Source organism: Nerophis lumbriciformis, linkage group LG39 (genome assembly GCF_033978685.3).
Source record: "Nerophis lumbriciformis linkage group LG39, RoL_Nlum_v2.1, whole genome shotgun sequence".
Taxonomy (NCBI): domain Eukaryota; kingdom Metazoa; phylum Chordata; class Actinopteri; order Syngnathiformes; family Syngnathidae; genus Nerophis; species Nerophis lumbriciformis.
Window position 1 is genome coordinate 10,339,853 of NC_084586.2, and position 28,000 is coordinate 10,367,852.

The following is a 28,000-nucleotide window of genomic DNA, read 5'->3' on the forward strand; positions in this document are numbered from 1 at the left end:
GTGTGGGGTGGGGTGGGGGTGGGCAGCGTTTATTTTGGCTCTAGCTGAGCCTTTCGTCTCCGCGTCGCCGCCATTAAACAACACCGGAGCAATGTTCACCTCCGAGGGGTCGAGGCGTCCGTAGGCCCGGCCGAGCGGGCTGCTTGTTCCGCGGGGTGGTTTCGTGTGTCCGTGTAGGTAAACATGTGAGAGAATAAAAGGCGACTTAATACGTTGGCGAGGGATAGAATTGTCAGAGCAGGAGGAGGAAGACGAAGAGGAGGAAGAAGGAGAGGACAAGAAGTGTTGTTGTGCTCGTACAACACCACTTACACGGTGAGAGTTTGACACCTTTTGTTTTTGTTTTTATTAAATATGAAATAGTTTGTCAGCCGAGTCATGGCGATATAGCGACCATTTAATAGCCGAGCGTGTTAGCTCGCTAGCCAGCTAGCTAAGTAGCCAAATCTTGCATCGAAATAAACACGTCACGTGATTGGCTGTTTAGTAACAGTACAGTTTGTACAATTCGATTGATAACATGCTTTTTAAATTAAATTATAAGTCAAGCAGATATTTAAGTATTTAATTTAATTCTAAAATTTTTTAAATTTAAAGTATATATTGACATCAGTGTTGGCGCTAGGAATTTTCAAAAAGGGGGCCCCGGGGACCCCATCAAGTCATTAAAATGGGCCCCACTTTTTTTTGTGAGCGTTTTGAAAGCAAGTGATTAATGTATGCATTATGCTGTTATATCTCACATTATATATTGTGTTTTGGAAAAAGGTTGTCATAAACGTTACTTAATTCATTAAAAGTTAAAGTACCACTGATAGGTGTGGTGAAATTACCCTCTGCATTTGACCCGTATCCTTGTTCCACCCCCTGGGAGGTGAGGGGGAGCAGTGAGCAGCAGCGGTGGCCGTGCTCGGGAATCATTTATGGTGATTTAACCCCCCAATTCCAACCCTTGATGCTGAGTGCCAAGCAGGGAGGTAATGGGTCCCATTTTTTATAGTCTTTGGTGTGACTCGGCCGGGGTTTGAACTCACGACCTACCGATCTCAGTGCGGACACTCTAACCATATGGACACTGAGCAGGTGGCCTTATTAAAAAAAATGATACAAAAGAAAACTAATTTTTAATGCATATGTAAATTTATTCAGTTCTAAACATTCATTCACTTTCTTCTTTTCTTCATGGATCTAAACTTTACCGCTGCCGGTATTTTTTTCTATATTTGTATTTAATAAGTTGTAGGTGTATTTATTTCAGTATAAAAGTGTATAAGGTTTATTGCTTCGGTCATGAAATGATGATAATGGTGTGCCAGGGCATACATACATTATTTATTTAACGCTTAAATCTCTAGAGTCTACATCAACTTCAACGTCAATTCTAAGTTGTTTTTTTTAATGTTATTTAGATTTTTTTTTTATGGCAAACACAAAATATATGCAAAATCTTCCACAAAAAATATTTTTCAGTGGAATATTTGATGTGACGTAATCAATAATTCATAAAAACAATGATTTTCATTCAATATTATGTTTTGAGCAAAATGACAGTTTTTAAGAAAAAAACCCAGCTTTGTTTTATTAGTCAACATTGCAACTTTTTCTAAATTACATTTCCCCTGTAATCTTTTTAATTCCACTTTTGTTATGTTTTTATTTGAATAGTATTTTTAGAATGTGCCTTGGGCCTTTAAAGCATTAGCTCCAGGCCACATTTTTGACAACCCTGCTATAGATAATAATAAAAAAATATCTATTATATTATAATCTATATTATAATCTAATTTAATTTATCATAACGCACAGTCAGCATCTCTGCTTCAGTAAACAATGACGGTGATGACGTCACCGTCAGGGATGGGAGCGACGCTTGCTAACTTGTCAACCACTTCTCTAAGAGCCTCTTTTTAAACACTCCTCGTACATTAACACTTCAAAAGGCACACATTTGCCCCGTTTGTTGACCTGCAAAGTATGTTTTTGGAGTGGAGGGGTCTGGTCGGGTGCTGGTTAGCTTGAAGCTAACAGCTAGCCTGTCTCCGTCCTCGAACGATGTCGAACCAGCGGGAGATAAAAGTGAAGTTTCCATGGACTCACAAAGACTAAAGCAAGTCATTTACTGGAGACATGGCACAGGATGAAGTTTAAAAGGTTGACTTTACACTCACCTTAGTGTTTACCATGAAGTTTTTCTTTTGACAGCCCCTCACGCTGTCAAACTGAGGCAGTATGTGTCATTGATAAAACCTTCGGCGAATCAAAATTTACGACGCAATAAACGGGGACGTAAATTTTGAGCCGGCAAATATAAACTAAACAAAACACTGGCGGTAAGCGATAATCGATAAAATACAAAAATAACAAGCCAACCGGGTGGTTTAAAAAAAAAATCAGCATCCGGAAATGCGTAAAAAGACACAGTGTGTTAACGCCAACGCTGAAAAAATTATAAAATATATATTGACATATTTGTTGCATTATTCGATAATATTAAAGTTCCAATCAGGGAGTTCTTAACCTTTTTGACCTCCAAGGCCCAACTTTTCCACAACATCCGATTCAGAATTGTCGATTCAACACGATTCTAGTAATGTATTACTTGGTAGGATAATTATAATGAAACTCTTTCAAAGCGGGGTAAAGGTTAGAAAAGTTCCTTCTAGTCTATCTTCTAATCTGTCTATTACCTGACACCTTCTATGTTAGCTACTTCTCTTTGTTTTTAATGTCTATTTTATGCTGGATTTACTCTCTATTTTATGCTGCAGCTGTCACATATACTGTAATATTGCACATGGTAATTGTTATATATTGTATATATAATATAGACATAATATAATTTATCAGTATATATAATATACTGTACATATATTATGTAAATATTACGTATATATGTTATATTTTATATCGCTATATTTAGTCTATTTATACCTGCATTGTCCTTTCCATCCTTACACTTTCCATCATTGTAACTGAGCTACTGTGTGGAACAATTTCCCTTGTGGATCATTAAAGTTTGTCTAAGTCTAAGTCTAGTTGCATGGAGCTGGCATTAAAACTTATTTAAAAAAAAATGGATTCTTATACAAAAAAATCAATCAATCAATCAAAGTTTATTTATATAGCCCTAAATCACAAGTGTCTCAAAGGGCTGCACAAGCCACGACGACATTCTCAGATCTCACATCAGGGCAAGAAAAAACTCAACCAAATGGGATACAATGAGAAACCTTGTAGAGGACCGCAGATGTGTTATATGTCCCCTCTTTTGTTGAGAAAAATTGGAATTGAATTGAGTTTGCTCGCATACATGATAAATAGATAGATAGATAGTACTTTATTGATTCCTTCAGGAGAGTTCCCTTAGGAAAATTACAATTCCAGCAGCAGTGAGTGTACAGGATTGAGATATCATTTAAAAAGTAAATAATGGAGGTGTAAATGGAAATAAAATAGAAAATATAACAATGAGAATAAAAAGAAAAAGTAACAATAAGAATACAAATATAACAGTTAAAATAACAATATAACAAGGAAACTAGGCAATCGTGACCATGTAATGAAAATAAAAAAATTAAGAAAAACGGTAATACTGTCGATTATATCTGTGCAGTAATCTATTTATTTATATCTGCACCTTATTGATTTTTTATCCTGCACTACCATGAGCTAATGCAACGAAATTTCGTTCTTATCTGTACTGTAAAGTTCAAATTTGAATGACAATAAAAAGGAAGTCTATATGAAAGATGTGATGTGTATATTGCACCTTTTAAAATGTATTGCACTGTTATTGTTGTTTATTGCACTGTTAATTGCAGTGTTTTTGCGGTTTATTTCAGTATTTTTATTGCTTTGTGCCTCCTGTCATCCTAGTAGCCCCCCTCCCCCCAGAGAGGAGTTGTGCAGTCTGATGGCGTGTGGGACAAAGGAGTTTTTGAGTCTATTCGTCCTGCACTTGGGATGAAGCAGTCTAGCACTGAACATATATGTACATATATTAGGGATGTCCGCCGATATTTGCCAAAAAATGCGTATCGGCAAGGCATGGGAAAATGCCGATCCAGATCCAGTTTTAAAAAAAACTCCGGTCCGTGTTTTCCAAAGCACCGATTTAAATAATACATTCCACTTTTCTGCTGCTCCGTAATTTCCGTTCTGCATTTTCCAGCACACCTTCAACACATCCACAGGTCTGTGGAATCTCACGCAGTTGCTTTTAGCTGCTGGCATTACACGACAGGCTCTTCTCACTCTTTCCTGTGTCTCCCTCTCACAGACAGCGAGCGCACCTTCTTACACACGTCACATACTGTCACGTCATACGTCACATACGTATACGTCCTCCCCGAGCAGAGAGGTAGCAGCCTGGCTAACGTTAGCTGTGATGCTAGCGCAGCCGCTAAGGTGCGCGCCTGCTCAAGCGTCCTCTGCGCACGGCAAATCTATGCCACGCACAAAATCAACTAAAAAAATAAGCGCATAACAATTTTCGACACACGGACACGACAGAGAAAACCGTTTTCGTCATCATTGTTCAAATATTGTAATGTCTGTCGAGATGCTTATCTCCGTTCGGTGCCACACGCCCACACCATCAAAATGCTGAGGCAAAAATTTCCAGATCAACACCGTCTGAAAAAATTAGTGATCTATTTAGTTGTGACTTCCTTCTCTGCATGAAAGTTTAAAAGTAGCATATATTAATGCAGTATGAAGAAGAATGTTTTAATGTAGACATGCAAGCCTTGAAAGAAAATTTTGAAAATCAAGACTACATTTCCTGGAAATGGGTGCATTTCTACCCTATATTTTAACTTTAGATTTATTCTCATATCAAACTCTTTTGGCTGTCTTTTTGACACTTACATCCGGCGCCCCCCCTTCACACCCCGGATTATAAATAATGTAAATAATTCAATGTGATTATCTTGTGTGATGACTGTATTATGATGATAGTATATATCTGATAGTATATATCTGTATCATGAATCAATTTAAGTGGACCCCGACTTAAACAAGTTGAAAAACTTATTGGGGTGTTACCATTTAGTGGTCAATTGTACGGAATATGTACTTCACTGTGCAGCCTACTAATAAAAGTCTCAATCAATCAAAACACATAGAATCATCATACTGCTGTGATTATATGCATCAAGTGTTCATTCAAGGCTAAGGCAAAATATCGAGATATATATCGTGTATCACAATATGGCCTTAAAATATCGCAATATTAAAAAAAAGGCCATATCGCCCAGCCCTAGTTCAATGATGCCATTTCTGTTTGTCATGTATAATTTTGTCTATTTTGTGTTTATCCTTCAATAAACAGGTCAGTTTCTTGTTACCAACCATTGTGTATTATTCAAACTCCCCTCATTCAGCTGGCTAGTTGTTATCAAGAGTACTAAAACCCTTTTCAACATGATTCTGACAACTAAGTAGGCTAAATAACTTTAAACTTTAATACATGGTCGGATAGGCCAGTATCGGTCAGTATCGGTATCGGATCGGAAGTGCAAAAACAATATCGGTATCGGATCGGAAGTGCAAAAACCTGGATCGGGACATCCCTAACATATATATCAATTAAAGTTTTATAATCATTAGACCATTACTTCTTATATAGTAGGGTGGGCATGATAAGTTGTCAAACAATACACTAGTTTTCGGCGAGGTGGCATGTAGGTGCCTGTGCCAGAAACTCGTATAGTGGTTTGTACGAATAGTTTAAATAAATATCAGGTTTTTAATTGTATTTAAATTTAGGGGAAGTGTGGGGGAAAAAATAATTGAGAAATACTGGACTAAACTGTCAGTCTATCTGCTGCCACAGGCTGACCAGGTGATCCACAATGACGGACCAGAGGGACAAATGGGCCTGTGACTACTGCACCTACGAAAACTGGTCCTCCGCCACCAAGTGCACAATGTGTCGTGCGCAGAGGTCCAGGGCTCCCATCATCACGGAGGAGCCGTACAAAATTAGCCCCGACCTGGACCCCAGCCGCAAGTGGGACCTCCCGGCCAACGAGGGCGGCAGCAGCCTTCTCATCTGCCCGGACTCCAGCGCCCGGCCCAGGATACGCTCGGCCGGCATGGCTGAGATGGCCACCAAGTGGTCCTGTCAAATGTGCACCTTCTTGAACTGGCCGCGGGCCATCCGCTGCACGCAGTGTCTGTGTCAGCGCCCTAAGAGCTGCAGCCCCACGGAATCCCCCCACACGTCCAGTTCCAACGCGGGCAGTCGCCCGGCGCTGCACTCCCCCGTGGACCCCTGTGAGGAGTACAACGACCGCAACAGGCTCAACACCCACCAGCGGCACTGGACATGCTCGTCTTGCACTTACCAGAACTTGCCCAAAACGCTCAAGTGCGTGGTGTGCGACCACCCCAAGCCGTACCGCCACGAGGCCATCGAGCTGGCGCAGCCCGCCGACCACTCGGCCATTATAAACGAACAAGACCGGGCGCGGTGGAGGGCCGGCGGCGGTGTCGGCGGCTGCAGCGGGGGCCAGAGGAGGTCGCCTCCTTTGGCCAAGAGGGAGGACCACGTTCAAATGGATTTCCAAAGGATAGAGCTGGCGGCCGGAGCCATGAGCGGCAAGGAGGAGCAGTCGATGGACTTCAAAAAGCTGAAGCAGATACGGAATAGGATGAGGAAGATGGACTGGCTCTTTCTCAGTGCGTGTGCTGGTGAGTTTGCCTCCTAATTGGACCGAGAGGGTACTGCAAACCTTGTAAATACCCCAAATGTGTGCATCTGAGATACATTATATCTCCTACTGGATAGTAGGGCTGGGCGATATGGAGGAAAAAGTATATCTCGATATATTTTTACTTAAACTCTGTATTCGATATAGGTCTCGATATATTTTCCAGTGAAAGTATACATATCACGATATTCATTTTAGAGCGAGGTTCACTGAAATTGAACTGGATGACAACTGTACTGCAAACAGTCAGTGGCACTTTTATTAGCCCAGTTAGTCAAAATGGGTATTAACTAGAGATGTCCGATAATGTTTTTTTTGCCAATATCCGATATTGTCCAACTCTTAATTACAGATTCCGATATTAACTGATACCGATATATACAGTCGTGGACTTTAACACATTATGCCTAATTTTGTCGCGATGCCCCGCTGGATGCATTAAACAATGTAACAAGGTTTTCCAAAATAAATTAACTCAAGTTATGGAAAAAAATGCCAACATGGCACTGCCATATTTATTATTGAAGTCACAAAGTGCATTATTTTTTTTTAACAAGCCTCAAAACAGCAGCTTGGAATTTTGGACATGCTCTCCCTGAGAGATCATGAGGACGTTGAGGGGGGGCGGGGTTGAGGTGTGGGGGGGTAGGGGTAGCGGGGGGTGTATATTGTAGTGTCCCGGAAGAGTTAGTGTTGCAAGGGGTTCTGGGTATTTGTTCTGTTGTGTTTATGTTTGTCATTCTTGTTTGGTGTGGGTTCACAGTGTGGCGCATATTTGTAACAGTGTTAAGTTGTTTATACGGCCACCCTCAGTGTGACTTATATGGCTGTTGACCAAGTATGCTTTGCATTCTGTGTCTGTGTCTGTGTCTGTGTCTGTGTGTGTGTGTGTGTGTGTGTGTGTGTGTGTGTGTGTGTGTGTGTGTGTGTGTGTGTGTGTGTGTGTGTGTGTGTGTGTGTGTGATTGGGCCGGCACGCAAAGGCGGTGCCTTTTAAGGCAGGGGTCACCAACGCGGTGCCCGCGGGCACCAGGTCGCCCGTAAGGACCAGATGAGTCGCCCGCTGGCCTGTTCTAAAAATAGCTCAGTCGACAATGTAACGGACTGTCACACACGTACGGTTCTGGTCAGCGCCAAGTAAGTGACTTGACTTAATTGTGCGGCTATGATCTTCCTCACTTCGGCAGCATTTCTCCTCCGGCTTGGCAACTCGAGAACAGTTTTGATTTGGGCTTACATGGTAAACAACTCAAACAAATGTTTTATCCAGACGCATACATTTGTCCAAATGTGGCCAAGTAGACGCATTGTGGGTTTCCTGGACGTCGTCTACATCGCTGAAAGAAACATCTAAAGAAGAGAATCCCTCTGCCATCTTCCACTAGGTTTTTTAATATCTAAATCGCCTTTAACGTGAAATAAATTACATCGATATTACGATATTTTCTTAATTCATATCTTGTTTAAAAATGTGTCGATATATCTTACAAACTCGATATATCGCCCAGCCCTACTGGATTGTAGTTCAATATTTAAGAAATTGGTTTAGATGAAATACATTATATCTCATCATTATATCTCCTACTGGATAGTAGTTCAATATTTAAGAAATTTGGTTTAGAAACCTTAACCGAGGTCCACGACAAACACAATTTCCAAGCTCCGCCAACACCGTACGGCCGCGATAAGTGAAATGTCTGCGCCCATCGCGAGCGTTGCACAACTAGAGCTGAGTGCGCGCAGGGTAAACGTCGGTGTAGTGAGTGCGGCCATACCCCCGCTACTGAGAGGGGTCCTTTGAGAAGCTGAGAGGCGCCCAGCTGGTGGGCCATGAATGAGCCAGTCTGGGCAGCAGCAGCGTGGCCACAAGGCCATCCTGGAAGGCGCTCAACACTGCATGTAAACGCGACAGAAATAGACTTTGAAAGAAAAAAACACACATATATATATATATATATATATATATATATATATATATATATATATATATATATATATATATATATATATATATATATACATATATATATATATATATATATATATATATATATATATATATATATACATACGTGTGTGTGTGTGTGTGTGTGTGTGAAGGCGTCACATGTCCCACCTTCCTCTTGAACTTTGGCCTGTTTGCTTGTCAACATGTAACACTCTTGCACAATCATGTCATTCATACAGGGGACACTTGCATACGATTTCGTAAAAACATGACATTTAAAGTGTTGTGAGTAATCAATATCGGTGTAACGATTGATCGATATGTCGATGTACAGTACAGGCCAAAAGTTTGGACACACCTCCTCATTCAATGCGTTTTCTTTATTTTCATGACTATTTACATTGTCGATTGTCACTGAAGGCATCACAACTATAAATGAACACGTGGAGTTATGTACTTAACAAAAAAAAGGTGAAATAACTGTAAACATGTTTTATATTCTAGTTTCTTCAAAATAGCCACCCTTTGCTCTGATTACTACTTTGCACACTCTTTGCATTCTCTCGGTGAGTTTCAAGTAGAGATGTCCGATAATGGCTTTTTTGCAGATATCCGATATTCCGATATTGTCTAACTCTTAATTACCGATTCCGATATCAACTGATATCGATATATACAGTCGTGGAATTAACACATTATTATGCCTAATTTTGTTGTGATGCATTAAACAATGTAACAAGGTTTTCCAAAATAAATCAACTCAAGTTATGGAAAAAAAATGCCAACATGGCTCTGCCATATTTATTATTGAAGTCACAAAGTGCTTTTTTTTTTTTTAACATGCCTCAAAACAGCAGCTTGGAATTTGGGACATGCTCTCCCTGAGAGAGCATGAGGAGGTTGAGGTGAGGGTGGTTAAGGTTGGGGGGGGCGGGGGGGGGTTAGCGGGGGGTGTATATTGTAGCGTCCCGGTAGAGTTAGTGCTGCAAGGGGTTCTGGGTCCGTATTTTCCGCACTATTAGCCGCACCTAAAAACCACAAATTTACTCAAAAGCTGACAGTGCGGCTTATAATCCGGTGCGCTTTATATATGGATTAATATTAAGATTCATTTTCATAAAGTTTAGGTCTCGCAACTACGGTAAACAGCCGCCATCTTTTTTCCCCGTAGAAGAGGAAGCGCTTCTTCTTCTACGGCAAGCAACCGCCAAGGTAAGCACCCGCCCCCATAGAAGAGGAAGCGCTTCTTCTTCTACTGTAAGCAACCACCCGCCCCCGTAGAAGAAGAAGAAGAAGCGTGCGGATATTACGTTTCATTTCCTTTGTGTGTTTACATCTGTAAAGACCACAAAATGGCTCCTACTAAGCGACAGGTTTCCGGTTCATGAAAAGACGCAATCTCTCCATCCGCACACGGACTACTATTTCACAGCAACTGCCTAAAGACTTTCAAGAAAAGCTGGCTACTTTCCGTGCATATTGTAAAAACAAGATAGCTGAAAAAAAGATCCGGCCAGAGAACATTATCAACATGGACGAGGTTCCACTGACTTTTGATATTCCTGTGAACCGCACTGTGGATACAACAGGAGCACGTACGGTGAATATTCGCACCACAGGGAATGAGAAGTCATCCTTCACTGTGGTTCTAGCTTGCCATGCTAATGGCCAGAAACTTCCACCCATGGTGATATTCAAAAGGAAGACCTTGCCAAAAGAGACCTTTCCAGCCGGCGTCATCATAAAAGCTAACTCGAAGGGATGGATGGATGAAGAAAAGATGAGCGAGTGGTTAAGGGAAGTTTACGCGAAGAGGCCGGGTGGCTTTTTTCACGCAGCTCCGTCCATGTTGATATACGACTCCATGCGCGCCCACATCACGCTGGTTTTTAATATATTATTAAAGTTTGACTGACCTATCTGACTGTTTTTTTGACATTCCCTTTAGCGCAGTTAGATGCGGCTTACAACACGGGGCGGCTTATGGGTGTACAAAGTTTTGAAATATGCCGTTCATTGAAGGCGCGGCTTATAACCCAGGGCGGCTTATGGTGCGGAAAATACGGTATTTGTTCTGCTGTGTTATGGTGCGGATGTTCTCCCGAAATGTGTTTGTCATTCTTGTTTGGTGTGGGTTCACAGTGTGGCGCATATTTGTAACAGTGTTAAAGTTGTTTATTCGGCCACCCTCAGTGTGACCTGTATGGCTGTTGACCAAGTATGCTTTGCATTCACTTGTGTGTGTGTGTGTGTGTGTGTGTGTGTGTGTGTGTGTGTGTGTGAAAAGCCGTAGATATAATGTGACTGGGCCGGCACGCACGTGTAGCCTGCTAGCTAAAACACAAATATGACATTCCACAATGTGCAGTTCTAGTTACTGTCACCTTGTTCTTTCCAAGTCAGGTGACCCTTTTTTTTTTTGTTTCTCAGCAGTACGGGAAGTGTCCGGCGCCTCCGAGGCCAGCTGAACACTTCCTCAAATCTCCCATGTAAACACGTTATTCTTCTGCCAGTCCACTCTCAGCGTGAGAGGTGATCATGGTTAGATTGTGCAAGAGTTTGTTTACGCTCATTGATCAGCTGACTTTTGGCAGAATTCCATCCACATTCCTCCTAAGGGAGTCTGCTGCAGCCGTGTAGCTCTAAAATTTGCTTTGTTGCCACAGTTGGATGACATGACACTTAGCTTTGGGCACATTAGCATGATTTGTAGAGGACTTTCAAGGCCAAGACTCTTTTCTCTAAACTACATTTAAAAAAAGTAATATCACCACTGGAGGGCGAGGCTGAACGTGTTACACACCCGAGTAAGTGCAAGCAGGAGCAGCAGACAAGAAAACATGCTAATCGCTAAGCTAGCTTGAAACAATTGAAACAATACGTGCTTAGGAAAGTTTAAGAAGTGTAGATGGAAGATGTACATATACACTAAAGGTAGTGCGGATCGAACCATATATAGGAAGTGCTGATACCAAGGGTAGTATCAGTAAATTTCCGTATTTTTCGGACTATAAGTAGCAGTTTTTTTCATAGTTTGGCCGGGGTTGCGACTTATACTCAGGAGCAACTTATGTGTGAAATTATTAACACATTAGCGTAAAATATCAAATAATATTATTTAGCTCATTCACGTAAGAGACTAGACGTATAAGATTTCATGAGATTTAGCGATTAGGAGTGACAGATTGTTTGTTTGGTAAACGTATAGCATGTTCTATATGTTATAGTTATTTGAATGACTCTTACCATAATATGTTACGTTAACATACCAGGCACGTTCTCAGTTGGTTATTTATGCCTCATGTAACGTACGCTTATTCAGCCTGTTGTTCACTATTCTTTATTTATTTTAAATTGCCTTTCAAATGTCTATTCTTGGTGTTGAAGCAAATTTCTCCATAAGAAACAAATAATGGGTTCCAGCCTTGACAGAAGTCCATATTTTAGTGAACATTTTTATAGTTTGAACACAATATAAAGTGTGATACAGTAATGTATATCAAACAAACAGGACGAGGTGATCGATCAACTTTCTCTTTATTAACAAGCATAAACAACATCATTAACAAGCTGTCCTTTGTATGCGCTGTTCTGCCAACAAGCGCACACACACAGAAATCCCTTTGGTGCCCTCACAAACTATTAGAAATCACATAAATTCTTAACTTTAACAATTATATTGCGACAATAATAAACATGCTGTTAAAATTAAATCTGCTTTGGCATCTTTTTCCAGAACAATCTGGGCTCGTCACAATTAAAGCCTGCTTCGTCAATTCCTCCATATTACTTGCTAGGGCCATTAATGTAATCCTTGCAAATAGTCTGTTTTTATTTGATTTTTTAAAAACTCCACAGTGATTCCCTCTCAGGCTGGTCTGTTCTCTTTTTAGGGCTCATATTGAGTTAGTCAAAACTCGTCAAAAGGTGAAAAAACACAGATAAGGCACACGCTGAAGCTCTGAGAAGTGACTACCGTATTTTTTTTTAGGACTATAAGTCGCAGTTTTTTTCATAGTTTGGCCGGCGACTTATACTCAGGAGCGACTTATGCATGAAATTATTAACACATTACCGTAAAATATCAAATAATATTATTTAGCTCATTCACGTAAGAGACTAGACGTATAAGATTTCATGGGATTTAGTGATTAGGAGTGACAGATTGTTTGGTAAACGTATAGCATGTTCTATATGTTATAGTTATTTGAATGACTCTTACCATAATATGTTACGTTAACATACCAGGCACGTTCTCAGTTGGTTATTTATACCTCATATAACGTACACTTATTCAGCCTGTTGTTCACTATTCTTTATTTATTTTAAATTGCCTTTCAAATGTCTATTCTTGGTGTTGGGTTTTATCAAATAAATTTCCCCAAAAATGCGACTTATGTTACTTATATATGTTTTTTTCCTTCTTTATTATGCATTTTCGGCCGGTGCGACTTATACTCCGGAGCGACTTATACTCCGAAAAATACGGTAGTGATACTAAAGGGATTTTTCAATTTCACAAAGTCAGTACTCTGTTTTTGTTTATGTTTACAAATTCAGGGAACAAGGCCCCGGCCACAAAAGGATTATAATTGAGTAGTAGATATGGCCTAAAATCTATATCACAAAATATATCCCAGCCTCCTGTGACAACGATATGTGTCACTGTATGTTATTTGACATATAAATGGTAATATAATAATTTCAAAACAGGTTAAAAAGGCTCCTAATTTGGCTGCTGACATATGCCTTCAGAACATATTGCATCATTTCCGGTTGTATTATTTTGTCAAAACTATTATTCTACTTCCTAATTTACTATTAATATCTGGTTACTTTGTTATAACTTGGTTCTATCTACACTTCTGTTAAAATAATATTACTGTTTGGATACTTTACATTCGGTTCGGGCTAGAGATGTCCGATAATGGCTTTTTTGCCGATATCCGATATTCCGATATTGTCCAACTCGTAATTACCGATTCCGATATCAACTGATACTGATATATACAGTTGTGGAATTAACACATTATTATGCCTAATTTTGTTGTGATGCTCCATTAAACAATGTAACATGGTTTTCCAAAATAAGAGAACAACTTCAACTCAAGATATGGGAAAAAGTGCCAACATGGCACTGCCATATTTATTATTGAAGTCACAAAGTGCATTATTTTTTTTAACATGCCTCAAAACAGCAACTTGGATTTTGGGACATGCTCTCCCTTAGATAATCCTGATACCCACTACAACTATGGGAAATACTATACTTTGACTTTCACAAAGTGCATTATTTGTTTTAAAAAAAAATAATGCCTCAAAACAACAGCTACAAAATCAGTGAAGGCACACAGCTTGAGTCCAGAGTATACTAGAGTAGGAGAGGGGAGGGGCTGCTGACTGGGAGACGCAACTGCTCTGTACTTCTCCCTACATCCGCGTTTTACCGGATATCTACCGCTCCGTACAGCGGGGTTTTAAAAAGTCATTCATTTTACTTTTTGAAACCGATACCGATAATTTCCGATATTACATTTTAAAGCATTTATTGGCCGATATTATCGGCAGGCCGATATTATTGGACACCCCTAGTTCGGGCGATACTACAAATATGGGTATCGATTAGGGATGTAACTGTACGTGTATTTGTATTGAACAGTTTCGATATGGGGGTTTCGGTTCGGTTCGGAGGTGTACCGAACGAGTTTCCACACGGACATATTAAGTAGCGTACAACACGTTGTGTAAACAATGCACACCGAGGCACAACACACTGCATGCTAACAGCGACCGGGCTACGATAGACTGACCATACGTCCTCTTTTCACCGGACATGTCCTCTTTTGCGGGGCTGTCCGGGCGGAGTTTCTTAAATGCCTCAAATGTCCGGCATTTTGAGTTAGGGTTGCGTGTATTTTCAATGTACGTTCAGGGTTAAGACGGGGTTGAAAACAAAACAAATTGTGCGCGCAGCAGCATTGGTGAGGGAGGGGCAGAGACAGAGAGAGCGAGAGAGTTATCATAAACGTGCATGCGTCGCCAGGCTCTGCTTTTTATCCATAGATTTATCAGATTTAATTTTTTATAATTTATGGCAGGGGTGTCAAAACTGTGCCCCGGAGGCCATTTGCAGCCCACAGTTAATGTTTTAAAGGCCCACGGCACATTCTAAAAATACTATTAAATTAAACAAAAACATAACAAAAGTGAAATAAAAAAGCTTAAAAGTTAAATGTATTGTAGAAAAAGTTGCAATGTTGACTAATAAAACAAAGCTCTTTTTTTTCTTTCAAACTGTCATTGCTCAAAACATAATATTGAATCACTAAGAAAAATATTTTTGGTGTAAGATTTAGCAAATTTGGTAAATAAATAACCAAAAAATGTATATTTTGTTGTTTTCTTACTGTACCGAAAATTAACCGAACCGTGACCTCTAAACCGAGGTACGTACCGAACCGACATTTTTGTGTACCGTTACACCCCTAGTATCGATCCAATACCAAGTAGTATCATTATCAGTATTAATCATGCCAATACTGATAACACTGTCTTCTACATCAACGAATGAATACATTTTTGATCACATTTATAATCCGACATAAACACAGGCTGGCGGTGTATCGATGTCAATTCAATATTTACATTAATTCCAAATATTATCTCTGATTTAAATCCTTAGTTTTTTTCCCTCAAAGCCCTCCTTAGTCCAGGAACTTACTTCCTAAATTGGTAAACAAAAACGACAAAAGATATCGACTTGATACCTGACCTTGTACCATACTTGCTATTGTTACTGTCGATGTATTCATATCGATCGGCCCACTTCTGTTTACATTCAAGTTATCTAGCTCAACAATTAGCATATCCTACTACGGTGTGTATTGTAGTATGTTTTAGCAGTGACGTGCAGTCACTCGAGGCAGGTGAGGCGGGGCCTCACCTGCCATCATGGAAAGGAAAAAAAATTTAAAAAGAAAAAAAAATATATTAAATTGTTAAATGTATCCAGTGATTATACTATAAAGTTATTTTCCATTTAACTTCACCAGTTTTAGATTATTTTTATTCAAAATTGCTGAATTTTCACATTTGCCGTTCAAATACTGAGAAGAGACGGTGCGGTGAACAGCAGCCAGTCGAGGCACGTCACTCAGTGCCTCAACATGGACGGACTCGGCTAACTGCTGGTCTGCTGTGCAGTGAGACCGTATTGCTATATGAACTACCGTATATTATACATTTCCATAGTTTAGTTAGCTGAGGTATATAATGTACAGTGTATTTTGTCAACAACTGTATGTGTGTAAAGTATTTCTTGTGCTGAGCGATCATAAAACGGCTGCAAAAGACGCACTGGCTGAGGCTCGCCTCCTGCACCCCCGCCGTAGAATGCACGGCAACCCCTGATGGGAGTGTTATATCAACTAAAGCCCACACTTAAACTTTCCACGTGCAAGATTGAATCTATTTAAAAAAGTTATTTCATAAGAAGCCAAAAAGTGCAAAAACAATAATGTTCGTGTTGGAGGAGTTGCGAATGACTGCTGGGCCACAACATTAGGTACACCTGCAGGCTGCAGGTGTATCTAATTCACAACTCCTCCAACACGAACATTATTGTTTTTGCACTTTTTGGCTTCTTATTAAATAAATTTTGTAACCTATTTTTATGGGCTTTCCTCTTTGTGATGTTAAGTTCCTGTTATGCGCTGTTATACAGTATATGCCTTGAGCTCTTATTTTGAAGGCGCTAAGAGCGGAATTTTGACACGGAGTGGAGCGGAAGTTTTTGAAAGAAGGTAAATAAAGTGGTCCTCGTGTAAACTGGAGCCTCCGTGTTTGTTATTTTGTAGTTTCATACAGTATAGGCGACATTTATAAACCCTCGGTTACACTTTTTTAAATAGATTCAATCTTGCACGTGGAAAGTTGAAGTGAGGGCTTTAGTTGATATAACACTCCCATCAGGGGGTTCATTAATCCAGCACAACAGCGGCGCATTTATAAGTAAAGGTAAGACCATAATAACGTTTTTTTATTAAATGTGCTTTTTTGTGTGCTACAGTTTGATTGTGTAAAGTTAAAGTTAAGTTAAAGTACCAATGATTGTCACACACACACTAGGTGTGGTGAAATTTGTCCTCTGCATTTGACCCATCCCCTTGTTCACCCCCTGGGAGCAGTGGGCAGCAGCGGCGCCGCGCCCGGGAATCATTTTTGGTGATTTAACCCCCAATTCCAAGCCTTGATGCTGAGTGCCAAGCAGGGAAGAATGCTGGTATGAGCTTTTAAACATAACCCGTTAACTGCTGCCAATCAAATGGTGAATAAGATACTCTTTAGGGTTCATATGTTTGTAAATCTGACTGTGATGAAGTCAGTGCCTCACCAGCCATCAACCTCACCGCATGTCACTGTGTTTTAGCTATTCCTTGTCCTGCAGTAATAATGATACTTGCAAGAAACTGTGTTTATTTGCCGCCATGGAGGCTAGGATTGCTGATTTAAAAGCATGTTAGTCGCTATCTAACGAAGACTCTACAGTGCACTAAGGTCGTGTTCGTTCTCTTGTCGTTTTTTTGCAGGACACAGCCAGAATGTGTCATCAATATGCATTATCGCGACACACAGTGGGTCTGAATTAGTCTTTGGCTCATCCCTCACTTAAAGGGGAACATTATCACAATTTTAACCATCGTTATATACACCCGTCCATTTTCCTGTGACGTCACATAGTGATGCCAATACAAACAAGCATGGCGGGTAGAACAGCAAGGTATAGCGACATTAGCTCGGATTCAGACTCGGATTTCAGCGGCTTAAGCGATTCAACATATTACGCATGTATTGAAACGGATGGTTGTAGTGTGGAGGCAGGTAGCGAAAACGAAATTGAAGAAGAAACTGAAGCTATTGAGCCATATCGGTTTGAACCGTATGCAAGCGAAACCAACGAAAACGACACGACAGCCAGCGACACGGGAGAAAGCGAGGACGGATTCGGCGATCGCCTTCTAACCAACGATTGGTATGTGTTTGTTTGGCATTAAAGGAAACTAACAACTATGAACTAGGTTTACAGCATTTGAAATACATTTGGCAACAACATGCACTTTGAGAGTACAGACAGCCCATTTCAGGCGCGCTAAGAACATATATTTTTCCACGATTTCAGCACTCAGGTTAACCATACCTAAATAGACACAAAATACTGCATTACACAAGACTACCCGAATGTACTCGAATGATTGAAAAAAAAAATAAAAAAAATTTAAGCTATATTATTGGTAAACACAGTTTATGTATAATAATTTACGTAAAACCGCGAGTAATGAATAAAGTTTTCATCAATTAATATATTCTGTAGACATACCCTCATCCGCTCTCTTTTCCTGAAAGCTGATCTGTCCAGTTTTGGAGTTGATGTCAGCAGGCCAGGGAAGCTAGGGTCGATATTCTTCTCTTGATCATCTTCGGTGGGATAAGGGACGGTTGCCATCTCTGTCGTAGCATAGCTTTCGTCGGTAAAGTGTGCGGAACAAACGACTGACCATTTCATCGGCTTTCCCCACACCCTCGTATTTTGAACAAATTTCGTGCAATTTCTTGCCACTTTCGCATCTTTGGGCCACTGGTGCAACTTGAATCCGTCCCTGTTGGTGTTGTTACACCCTCTGACAACACACCGAGGAAAGTGAGAAAATGGCGGATTGCTTCCCGATGTCGAGAGCGAATAATAGAAAGGCGTTTAATTCGCCAAAATTCACCCATTTAGAGTTCGGAAATCGGTTAAAAAAAAAAAAGGTCTTTTTCTGCAACATCAAGGTATATATTGACGCTTACATAGGTCTGGTGATAATGTTCCCCTTTAAAGTGAAGAGTGCGTAAAGAATGCACTACTACAGCGTTTCCTCGATGTGAAGACGTGATAAGTCTAATACCGTATTTTTCGGATTATAAATCGCAGTTTTTTTTCATAGTTTGTCCGGGGGTGTGACTTATACTCTGGAGCGACTTATGTGTGAAATTATTAACACAATACCGTAAAATATCAAATAATATTATTTATCTCATTCACGTACGAGACTAGGTGTATATCAGCAATCGTCAAGCAAGTCAACCAATAAAAATTTGGCGGGGGCGGGTCATGGCAGAAGTGCATTGTGGAAAAAAAAGATGCTACCTGCTACTTCCTTACCTAATGAAAATTGATCATCAACATTGGTGGTAACTTATAAAAACTGAGAAGGGCTGAACAAAAAATGGCACCGAAAAGGAAATCATGTACTGCAGGTTACAAGCTGGAAGTAGTGAAATATGCAGCAGAAAACGGCAATCGAGCAGCAGAAAGAAAGTTTGGAGTAAGCGAGAAACTTGTAACGGACTGGCGAAAAGCGGAGGCTACTCTTACTGAATTGAAGAAAGCTAAAAAAGCTAATCGCGGGCTAAAAGCTAGGTGGCCACAGCTCGAGGAACGAATTCACAAATGGGTGCTTGAACAACGTGTTATAGTTATTTGAATGACTCTTACCGTAATATGTTACGTTAACATACCAGGCACGTTCTCAGTTGGTTATTTATGCCTCATATAACGTACACTTATTCAGCCTGTTGTTCACTATTCTTTATTTTAAATTGCCATTCAAATGTCTATTCTTGGTGTTGGATTTTATCAAATACATTTCCCCAAAAAATGTGACTTATTCTCTAGTGCAGGGGTCGGCAACCCAAAATGTTGAAAGAGCCATATTGGACCAAAAATACAAAAACAAATCTGTCTGGAGCCGCAACAAATTAAAAGCCATATTACATACAGATAGTGTGTCATGAGATATACATTGAATTGAGATGACTTAAAGGAAACTAAATGACCTCAAATATAGCTACAAATTAGGCATAATGATGCAATATGTACATATAGCTAGCCGAAATAGCATGTTAGCATCGATTAGCTTGCAGTCTTGCAGTGACCAAATATGTCTGATTAGCACTCCACACAAGTCAATAACATCAACAAAACTCACCTTTGTGCATTCATGCACAAGGTTAAAAGTTTGGTGGACAAAATGAGACAGAAAAAGAAGTGGCATAAAACACGTCTTCGAAAGTCGGAGAAAGTTATACATGTAAACAAACCACGGTGAGTTCAAGGACCGCCAAAATTAGTAGGACAAAACGGCGCTCGCCAAATACTTGAGTCAGTGAAGCATGTTTAATATAAACAATGTGCTTTATAACAATTAGGGAAGTTTGTGTCATGTTTGTCCTCCTACAGAAACCATATTAAAACAAAAAACCTATTTTTTTCCCCTCATCTTTTTCCATTTTTCATACATTTTTGAAAAAGCTCCAGAGAGCCACTTGGGCGGCGCTAAAGAGCCGCATGCGGCTCTAGAGCCGCGGGTTGCCGACCCCTGCTTTAGTGCGATTTATGTTTTTTTCCTTCTTTATTATGCATTTTCGGCCGGTGCGACTTATACTCCGGAGCGATTTATAATCCGAAAAATACGTTAAGTCAAAGAGATGATACAATATTGTCTGCTCAAAGATGCTACTTGGTGTTTTTTTGAGCACGCTGCAGCAGGTCCTGGATAAATTGACCACCCCCCACTCCCTGATGCTTCAGTCACACACAGGATTAAAACCTGTATCGTCAGCCAACTTGATCATTTATCGTATATCGTCTATATCGCCCAGCTGTATAGTAAGTAGAAGAGTTTTTGATTTAGTTTTGCTGCTATTATTACGCTGTTCTGTATTTTTTTGCTTATAACTGTGAATAAAATCCACAGTTGATGCATATTATCGTAATCGGCTGATTGCGACCGTGGGGGGTGTATATTGTAGCGTCCTGGAAGAGTTAGTGCTGCAAGGGGTTCTGTGTATTTGTTCTGTTGTGTTACGGTGCGGATGTTCTCCCGAAATGTGTTTGTCATTCTTGTTTGGTGTGGGTTCACAGTGTGGCGCATATATGTAACAGTGTTAAAGTTGTTTATACGGCCACCCTCCGTGTGACCTGTATGGCTGTTGACCAAGTTGCCTTGCATTCACTTGTGTGTGTGTGTGAAAAGCCGTAGGTATTATGTGATTGGGCCGGCACGCAGAGGCGGTGCCTTTAAGGTTTATTGCCGCTCTGTACTTCTCCCTACGTCCGTGTACCACTCCGTACAGCGGCGTTTTAAAAAGTCATACATTTTACTTTTTGAAACCGATATTACACTTTAAAGCATTTATCGGCCGATAATATCGGCAGCCCGATATTATCGGACATTTCTACTAATTGGTTAGCTTCTGCAGTGTGTCTATGTGGTCCTGAGTTTCCACTTTCTCCCACAGGCGTGGTGGAAGGCGATCTGGCGACGGTGGAGGCCTACAAGTCGTCGGGTGGCGACATCGCGCGGCAGCTCACGGCCGACGAGGTGCAGCTGCTCAACCGCGCGTCGGCTTTCGACGTGGGCTTCACGCTGGTCCACCTGGCCATCCGCTTCCAGAGGCAGGACATGCTCGCCATCCTCCTCACTGAGGTCAGTCACCCAACGGGGTTCTCCGGTATGATAGTGAAAACCCCAAAAGATGGTGCCCGTGGTGACCTCTGACCTGTGTTTTTTCAGGTGAACCAGCAGGCGGCCAAGTGCATCCCCTCCATGGTGTGCCCGGAGCTGACGGAGCAGATCCGCAGGGAGATCGCCGCCTCGCTGCATCAGCGCAAAGGAGACTTTGCCTGCTACTTCCTGACAGACTTGGTCACTTTCACGCTGCCTGCAGGTTGATTGACAGCCTCTTTGTTACTATCCTTTGTCTTATTCAAAGTTTGGTAACCAATGGCGGTGCTGTGCAGATATTGAGGACCTTCCGCCGGCTGTCCAGGAAAAATTGTTTGACGAAGTTTTGGATCGAGACGTCCAGAAAGGTACTTCCCTTTCAATTCCTGCCTCCTCGTGCGGTGCATGCATCCATTCATCGTTCGGTCTGTCCTGTGCAGAGCTGGAGGAAGAATCGCCCGTCATCAACTGGTCAATGGAACTGGGCACGCGTCTGGACAGCCGCCTGTATGCCCTGTGGAACCGCACGGCCGGAGACTGTCTGCTGGATTCGGTTCTGCAGGCCACGTGGGGCATCTATGACAAGGACTCGGTCCTCCGCAAGACCCTTCACGACAGCCTGCACGACTGCTCGCACTGGTGAGACGCCTGCACGCCTCGGTTACCCTATTTGAAGAAAAACTAACAATTCTAAGCTGATGGACGCCGTATTGAGAAAATACACTGTATCGCTGTATACTTTTAGTGTGAGACAATTGCATCTGTCTCCAATATTGTCCACACTTGTCTCCATCTAAAAACAGCAACGCACTCTTCAACGCACGCCGTGACTCCACGGAAATTAAGCGAGGGAAAATGAAGTGAAACCAAGCGCTTGGCTCTGTTTACTCCGAGGGGAAAGTTTGTGTAGTTTGTCCGCCATTAATTTTCAAGCCAAACGACGCTAGTGCGCGTGCGCCAGCGCTGCTGTGACTTCGTTTCCTTAAAGTAAGCCGTTTTGCCTAAAATGCATTAATGAATGACGGGTTTTTTTGGTAATTAAGAATTTTGACGGTATTACTAACCGTCGGGAATTTTACTGTGGTTTGTCATTATATCATTTACCGTTACATCCCTGGCAGGTGTATATACATTGTGTATATGTATGTATATGTGTATATACTGTATATGTATGTACATATGTGTATGTACAGTACAGGCCAAAAGTTTGGACATACCTCATTCAATGTTTTTTTTTTATTTTCATGACTATTTACATTGTAGATTGTCACTGAAGGCATCAAAACTATGAATGAACACATGTGGAGTTATGTACTTAAAGGGGAACATTATAACAATTTCAGAAGGGTTAAAACCATTAAAAATCAGTTCCCAGTGGCTTATTTTAATTTTTCGAAGTTTTTTTCAAAATTTTAGCCATCACACAATATCCCTAAAAAAAGCTTCAAAGTGCCTGATTTTAACCATCGTTATATACACCCGTCCATTTTCCTGTGACGTCACATAGTGAAGCCAACTCAAACAAACATGGCGCATAGAACAGCAAGCTATAGCGACATTAGCTCGGATTCAGACTCGGATTTCAGCGGCTTAAGCGATTCAACAGATTACGCATGTATTGAAACGGTTGGTTGTAGTGTGGAGGCAGGTAGCGAAAACGAAATTGAAGAAGAAACTGAAGCTATTGAGCCATATCGGTTTGAACCGTATGCAAACGAAAACGACACGACAGCCAGCGACACGGGAGAAAGTGAGGACGAATTCGGCGATCGCCTTCTAACCAACGATTGGTATGTGTTTGTTTGGCATTAAAGGAAACTAACAACTATGAACTAGGTTTACAGCATATGAAATACATTTGGCAACATCATGCACTTTGAGAGTGCAGACAGCCCAATTTTCATCAATTAATATATTCTGTAGACATACCCTCATCCGCGCTCTTTTCCTGAAAGCTGATCTGTCCAGTTTTGGAGTTGATGTCAGCAGGCCAGGGAAGCTAGGGTCGATAGGGAGTTTAGCTCGCTCGTCTGCGGGAACAAACTGCCGCCATTGCTTGCCATGCTACCGAGGTCCTTTGTCCCTGTCCGGCAGATTCAATGGGGGTCTGGCGGCAGATTTCTTTGACTTTATCATTGGAAATGCATCTGCTTTGAGTGTCGCAGCATATCCACACATTCTTGCCATCTCTGTCGTAGCATAGCTTTCGTCGGTAAAGTGTGCGGAACAAACGTCCAATTTCTTGCCACTTTCGCATCTTTGGGCCACTGGTGCAACTTGAATCCGTCCCTGTTCGTGTTGTTACACCCTCCGACAACACACCAACAAGGCATGATGTCTCCAAGGTACGGAAAACAGTCGAAAAAACGGAAAATAACAGAGCTGATTTGACTCGGTGTTTGAGAAAATGGCGGATTGCTTCTGATGTGACGTCACGTTGTGACGTCATCGCTCCAAGAGCGAATAATAGAAAGGCGTTTAATTCGCCAAAATTCACCCATTTAGAGTTCGGAAATCGGTTAAAAAAATATATGGTCTTTTTTCTGCAATATCAAGGTATATATTGACGCTTACATAGGTCTGGTGATAATGTTCCCCTTTAACAAAAAAAGGTGAAATAACTGAAAACATGTTTTATATTCTACTTTCTTCAAAATGGCCACCATTTGCTCTGATTACTGTTTTGCACACTCTTGGCATTCTCTAGATGAGCTTCAAGAGGTAGTCACCTGAAAGGGTTTTCACTTCACAGGTGTCATAGTTTTGATGCCTTCAGTGACAATCTACAGTGTAAATAGTCATGAACATAAAGAAAACGCAATGAAATGAGAAGGTGTGTCCAAACTTTTGGACTTTACTGTATATGTTAGGGATGTCATGGTATGGAAATTTCTTATCACGGTTATTGTGACCAAATCTATCACGGTTATCATTATTATCGCGGTATTTTTAAATGTGCTAAACATTTTCAAAAAGTACTTATACTGAAATATTTTAATAAAATTTTATTAAAAAAACAAACAAACAACACAATCAAAATGATTTCCTTTGAAAAAGAAACATTATTGGAACACAGTACTTGTACCTCAAGTAGAAATTGAATGTGCATATGAAAACAACACAAACACTATAAACAAAGTAATATGGCAGAAACAAAATATTTGCATAATTAAGTAAAAATAAAAGTGAAAATTGTGCAAGATAGCACCTTATGGACGTAGGAAATAAAAACTAATCTTAAGAATTCAGCAAGATGGCACCTGATGGCCATAAGAAGTAATTGCACTTTTTGTCCATGTAAATAAAAATAGTGTTCATATATTAGATTTAGTCTTAAACATAGGGCTGCACGATTATGGCCAAAGTAATGTGTGAATGTTGTCTGTCTATCTGTGTTGACCCTGCGATGAGGTGGCGACTTGTCCAGGGTGTACCCCGCCTACTGCCCGAATGCAACTGAGATAGGCTCCAGCACCCCCCGTGACTCCGAAATGGATGGATGGATGGCACTATCAACAGCGCCCTGCTGACACTTCATTTTTTTTGCCTCCAATGGCTTCAATAAACGAGTGATACCATACCAACTGTATTCATAACTAAAATATCTGTGTCAAAAATATACATTGAAACTGTGTGCATGTGGACGTGTACTTAATTGTGTTTTTTTCCTGTTGTGTTTTAAGGTTCTACACGCGCTGGAAGGAGTGGGAGTCGTGGTACTCGCAGAGTTTCGGTCTCCATTTCTCTCTGAGGGAGGAGCAGTGGCAGGAGGACTGGGCCTTCATCCTGTCTCTGGCTAGTCAGGTCACTGTCCTGTTGCATTGTGGGAACATGTACAGACGGCACATTACTTCACATCACAGGACCAAAGAATAAGCCATGCATCATCACTTTTTAGTTTCACAAGCGAGTAACGTTGTCTTTTCTCTGTGTGTGTGTAGCCTGGGGCGAGCCTCGAGCAGACCCACATTTTCGTGCTGGCACACATCCTCCGCAGGCCCATCATCGTCTACGGCGTGAAATACTACAAAAGCTTCCGAGGGGAGACGTTAGGCTACACTCGTTTTCAAGGTGAGTCAAGCGTCGCACTGCTCTTTGTCACCATCACTTTTCTATACAAGATCACTATTATTGTTTGTCTTTGAACACAATTAACAGTTAATTCAACACAAATATTGTCAGTGTTTGGGAAAGGTGTTTTGTTTTGTAATGAAATATTTTTTTATTTGATCAAATTACTTTTATTATTCATATTCAGTCTATGGAAGCTCTTGAATTTTGCAGTCATACTTCATCTAAAAATCAAGCATTTTCTAAAAAAAAATACTGATTTTAAAGAAGGAACAGAGCAAGGATTTAGTATATTTTGTCATATTTTAGTTACTATTATTTTGGATTATTAATATTTATTTTTGTTTCCCCACACAAATCAAGCACATTTATTCATATAAAACTTCTAACATGGAACAATAAAAATTACAACATTTTAAAGAAATATAACAATACATTTTATAAAAATCCAAAAATCAAGCACATTTACTTGATATACAACTTAAAAAAAGCAATAATATTGTAGAATTTTTGAGACCAAAAGTATTTTATTTGTCCTATCAAGCACTTTATCCAAAAAGCAAACGCATTTTAAAGATAAAAAATTCAACAATCATTTTCAATTACATTTTTAAAAAGGGACCTAGCAATAATTTCTCTTAATTTCTTATACTTGTCAAAAAATCAAGAACATACTTTAAAAATGCAACTATCATTGAATATTTTTCTATCCTCCTCCAACCTCCGAGGACAAAGTTACGAACAATGGGAGACCAGGCTTTCTGCTCCGCCGCTCCCAGTCTGTGGAACGCTCTCCCTGACCACCTGAGGGCACCACAGACTGTGGATGCTTTAAAAAAAGGCTTAAAAACCATTCTTTTTTTTAAAAAATCCTTTTTTTTTTTTTTTTTAATATTTGCATATTAGTTCTAGCTATTTGGCTGTTCTAGTTTTTATTTTTATTTATTTGTATCTTTTTATTTATTTATTTGTTTTAATACACTGTAGAACTTTGAGGTTGTTTGCTCAATGTAAAGTGCATTTTACAAATAAAATCTATTAATAATAATAATAATAATAATAATATCATTTAAAGAGAACTGCAATATTTTTTATATTTTTTGTAATATGTAGGCTCTTATTGATTTTATTTCTCAATTAAAACTGTAAAAGTAGTGGATTTTCTATCAAACAATTGTTACACAAAAAAAATCAAGCTCATTGTATTAAAAACTTTAGGAGGCGTAAGTTACATTTTTAAAATTATATTTATAATATAATTACATTTTATTATTTGTTATAATTAAAAACATTTTTATTCTATTTTAGTTTTACATACATGCATATAGTTGTTCTATTTTATTTTCAAGCATTTTATTTAATAAACTGAAAAAAACAAAATGAAAGCATTCTGCAGGTGTAACCTGCATGCATTTCTTTTCTTTTGGATTTTTATTTTACTTATTTTTTTTGTCTCATTTTAGTTTTCCATCAAACTACAAACACGGTGAAGCTCACTTTACACCCCAAAATCAAGCACATTTATTTGAAAAAAAAATTCTAATTAACATTATATATATATATATATTACACAATAAAATTTTTTATCGATATACATGTTTACTTTCACTTTTGCCTCCAGCCATGATATAAGGGGGCGTGTGTACTCTCTTCCTGAATAGTAAATATTTTCCTCAGTCATACTGTATGCTGTAAATAGTACCAAAACTGATGTGTGTGTGTGTGTGTGTGTGTAGGTGTTTATCTTCCGTTGCTGTGGGAGCAGAGCTTCTGTTGGAAGAGCCCGATCGCGCTGGGCTACACCCGCGGCCACTTCTCGGCCCTGGTGGCAATGGAGAACGACGGCTACGACAATCGCGGCGCGGGCGCCAACCTCAACACGGACGATGACGTCACCGTCACCTTCCTACCTCTGGTGGACAGCGAGAGGAAGCTGCTGCACATCCACTTCCTGTCGGCGCAAGAGGTAGGCGAAATTCCGCCACACGGACCGACGGCGCGCTAACGACGTGTGGCCATTCGTGCAGATCGGCAACGAGGAGCAGCAGGAGAAGCTGCTCCGGGAATGGCTGGACTGCTGCGTGACGGAAGGCGGGATGCTGGCCGCCATGCAGAAGAGCTCCCGCCGCCGCAACCACCCGCTGGTCACGCAGATGGTGGAGAAGTGGCTGGACCGATACCGGCAGATACGGCCCTGCGCCTCGCTCTCCGACGGCGAGGAGGACGAAGACGACGACGAGTGAGACTGTCCCCCATCTTCTTACCCCTCCCCCGCCTCTCTTTTTTTGGGGATCTTTAACCGCTCGCATGACTTCTAGAGCAGACCGGAGAACCCCGACTTAGTCGTCACGCCCTCGGCTTTAATGAAGCTCCGTCCCTCAGAACAACACACGATAAACAGTACTTATTTAATCATTAAGAAAAACTGCACTAGATGACTTTTTTTGTGTGCGTGTGTGGTTTGCCTGACAGAAATTTAGCTCCGCCCCCTCCTAGCACCCGTTTGATCGCTCTTGAAGTTATTTATTTACTGGACTTTGTTTTGCACAGACTAACAGCTGCATTCTGTGAGGGCATAGTGGTGGCGGCGGGGCTTTGACCTCCCAGTTTACTGACATTTTTACGTTGTGACGCAAAAGCGGCGGCGGCGCAGAAAGAGAAGCAAACACTTTGTCTCTTTCTACAGAGTGCATTCATATGATTAAATCTGACTCACTTGCA

At 40.6% G+C, this 28,000-nt stretch overlaps 1 protein-coding gene across 1 annotated transcript; it reads left to right on the forward strand.

The window, feature by feature from the left end:
- The first annotated feature begins 27 nt into the window (after window positions 1-27).
- zranb1a (zinc finger, RAN-binding domain containing 1a) lies at window positions 28-28,000 on the forward strand. The gene is made up of 10 exons (XM_061931629.1): window positions 28-315; window positions 5,837-6,696; window positions 21,003-21,190; window positions 21,278-21,431; window positions 21,505-21,576; window positions 21,649-21,847; window positions 24,892-25,012; window positions 25,150-25,279; window positions 27,016-27,245; window positions 27,307-28,000. Exons 2-10 carry the CDS (start codon window positions 5,856-5,858, stop codon window positions 27,520-27,522), a joined length of 2,151 nt encoding a protein of 716 aa, XP_061787613.1. The 5' UTR covers window positions 28-315; window positions 5,837-5,855; the 3' UTR covers window positions 27,523-28,000.

What these genes read in the sequence shown, in the direction of transcription:
- zranb1a (XM_061931629.1), top strand. Translation starts at nt 5,856, where the DNA reads ATGACGGACCAGAGGGACAAATGGGCCTGTGACTACTGCACCTACGAA. An exon ending in CTTTCTCAGTGCGTGTGCTG is followed by an intron (nt 6,697 to 21,002) that starts GTGAGTTTGCCT and finishes TTTCTCCCACAG; the next exon opens with GCGTGGTGGAAGGCGATCTG. An exon ending in AGGCTACACTCGTTTTCAAG is followed by an intron (nt 25,280 to 27,015) that starts GTGAGTCAAGCG and finishes GTGTGTGTGTAG; the next exon opens with GTGTTTATCTTCCGTTGCTG.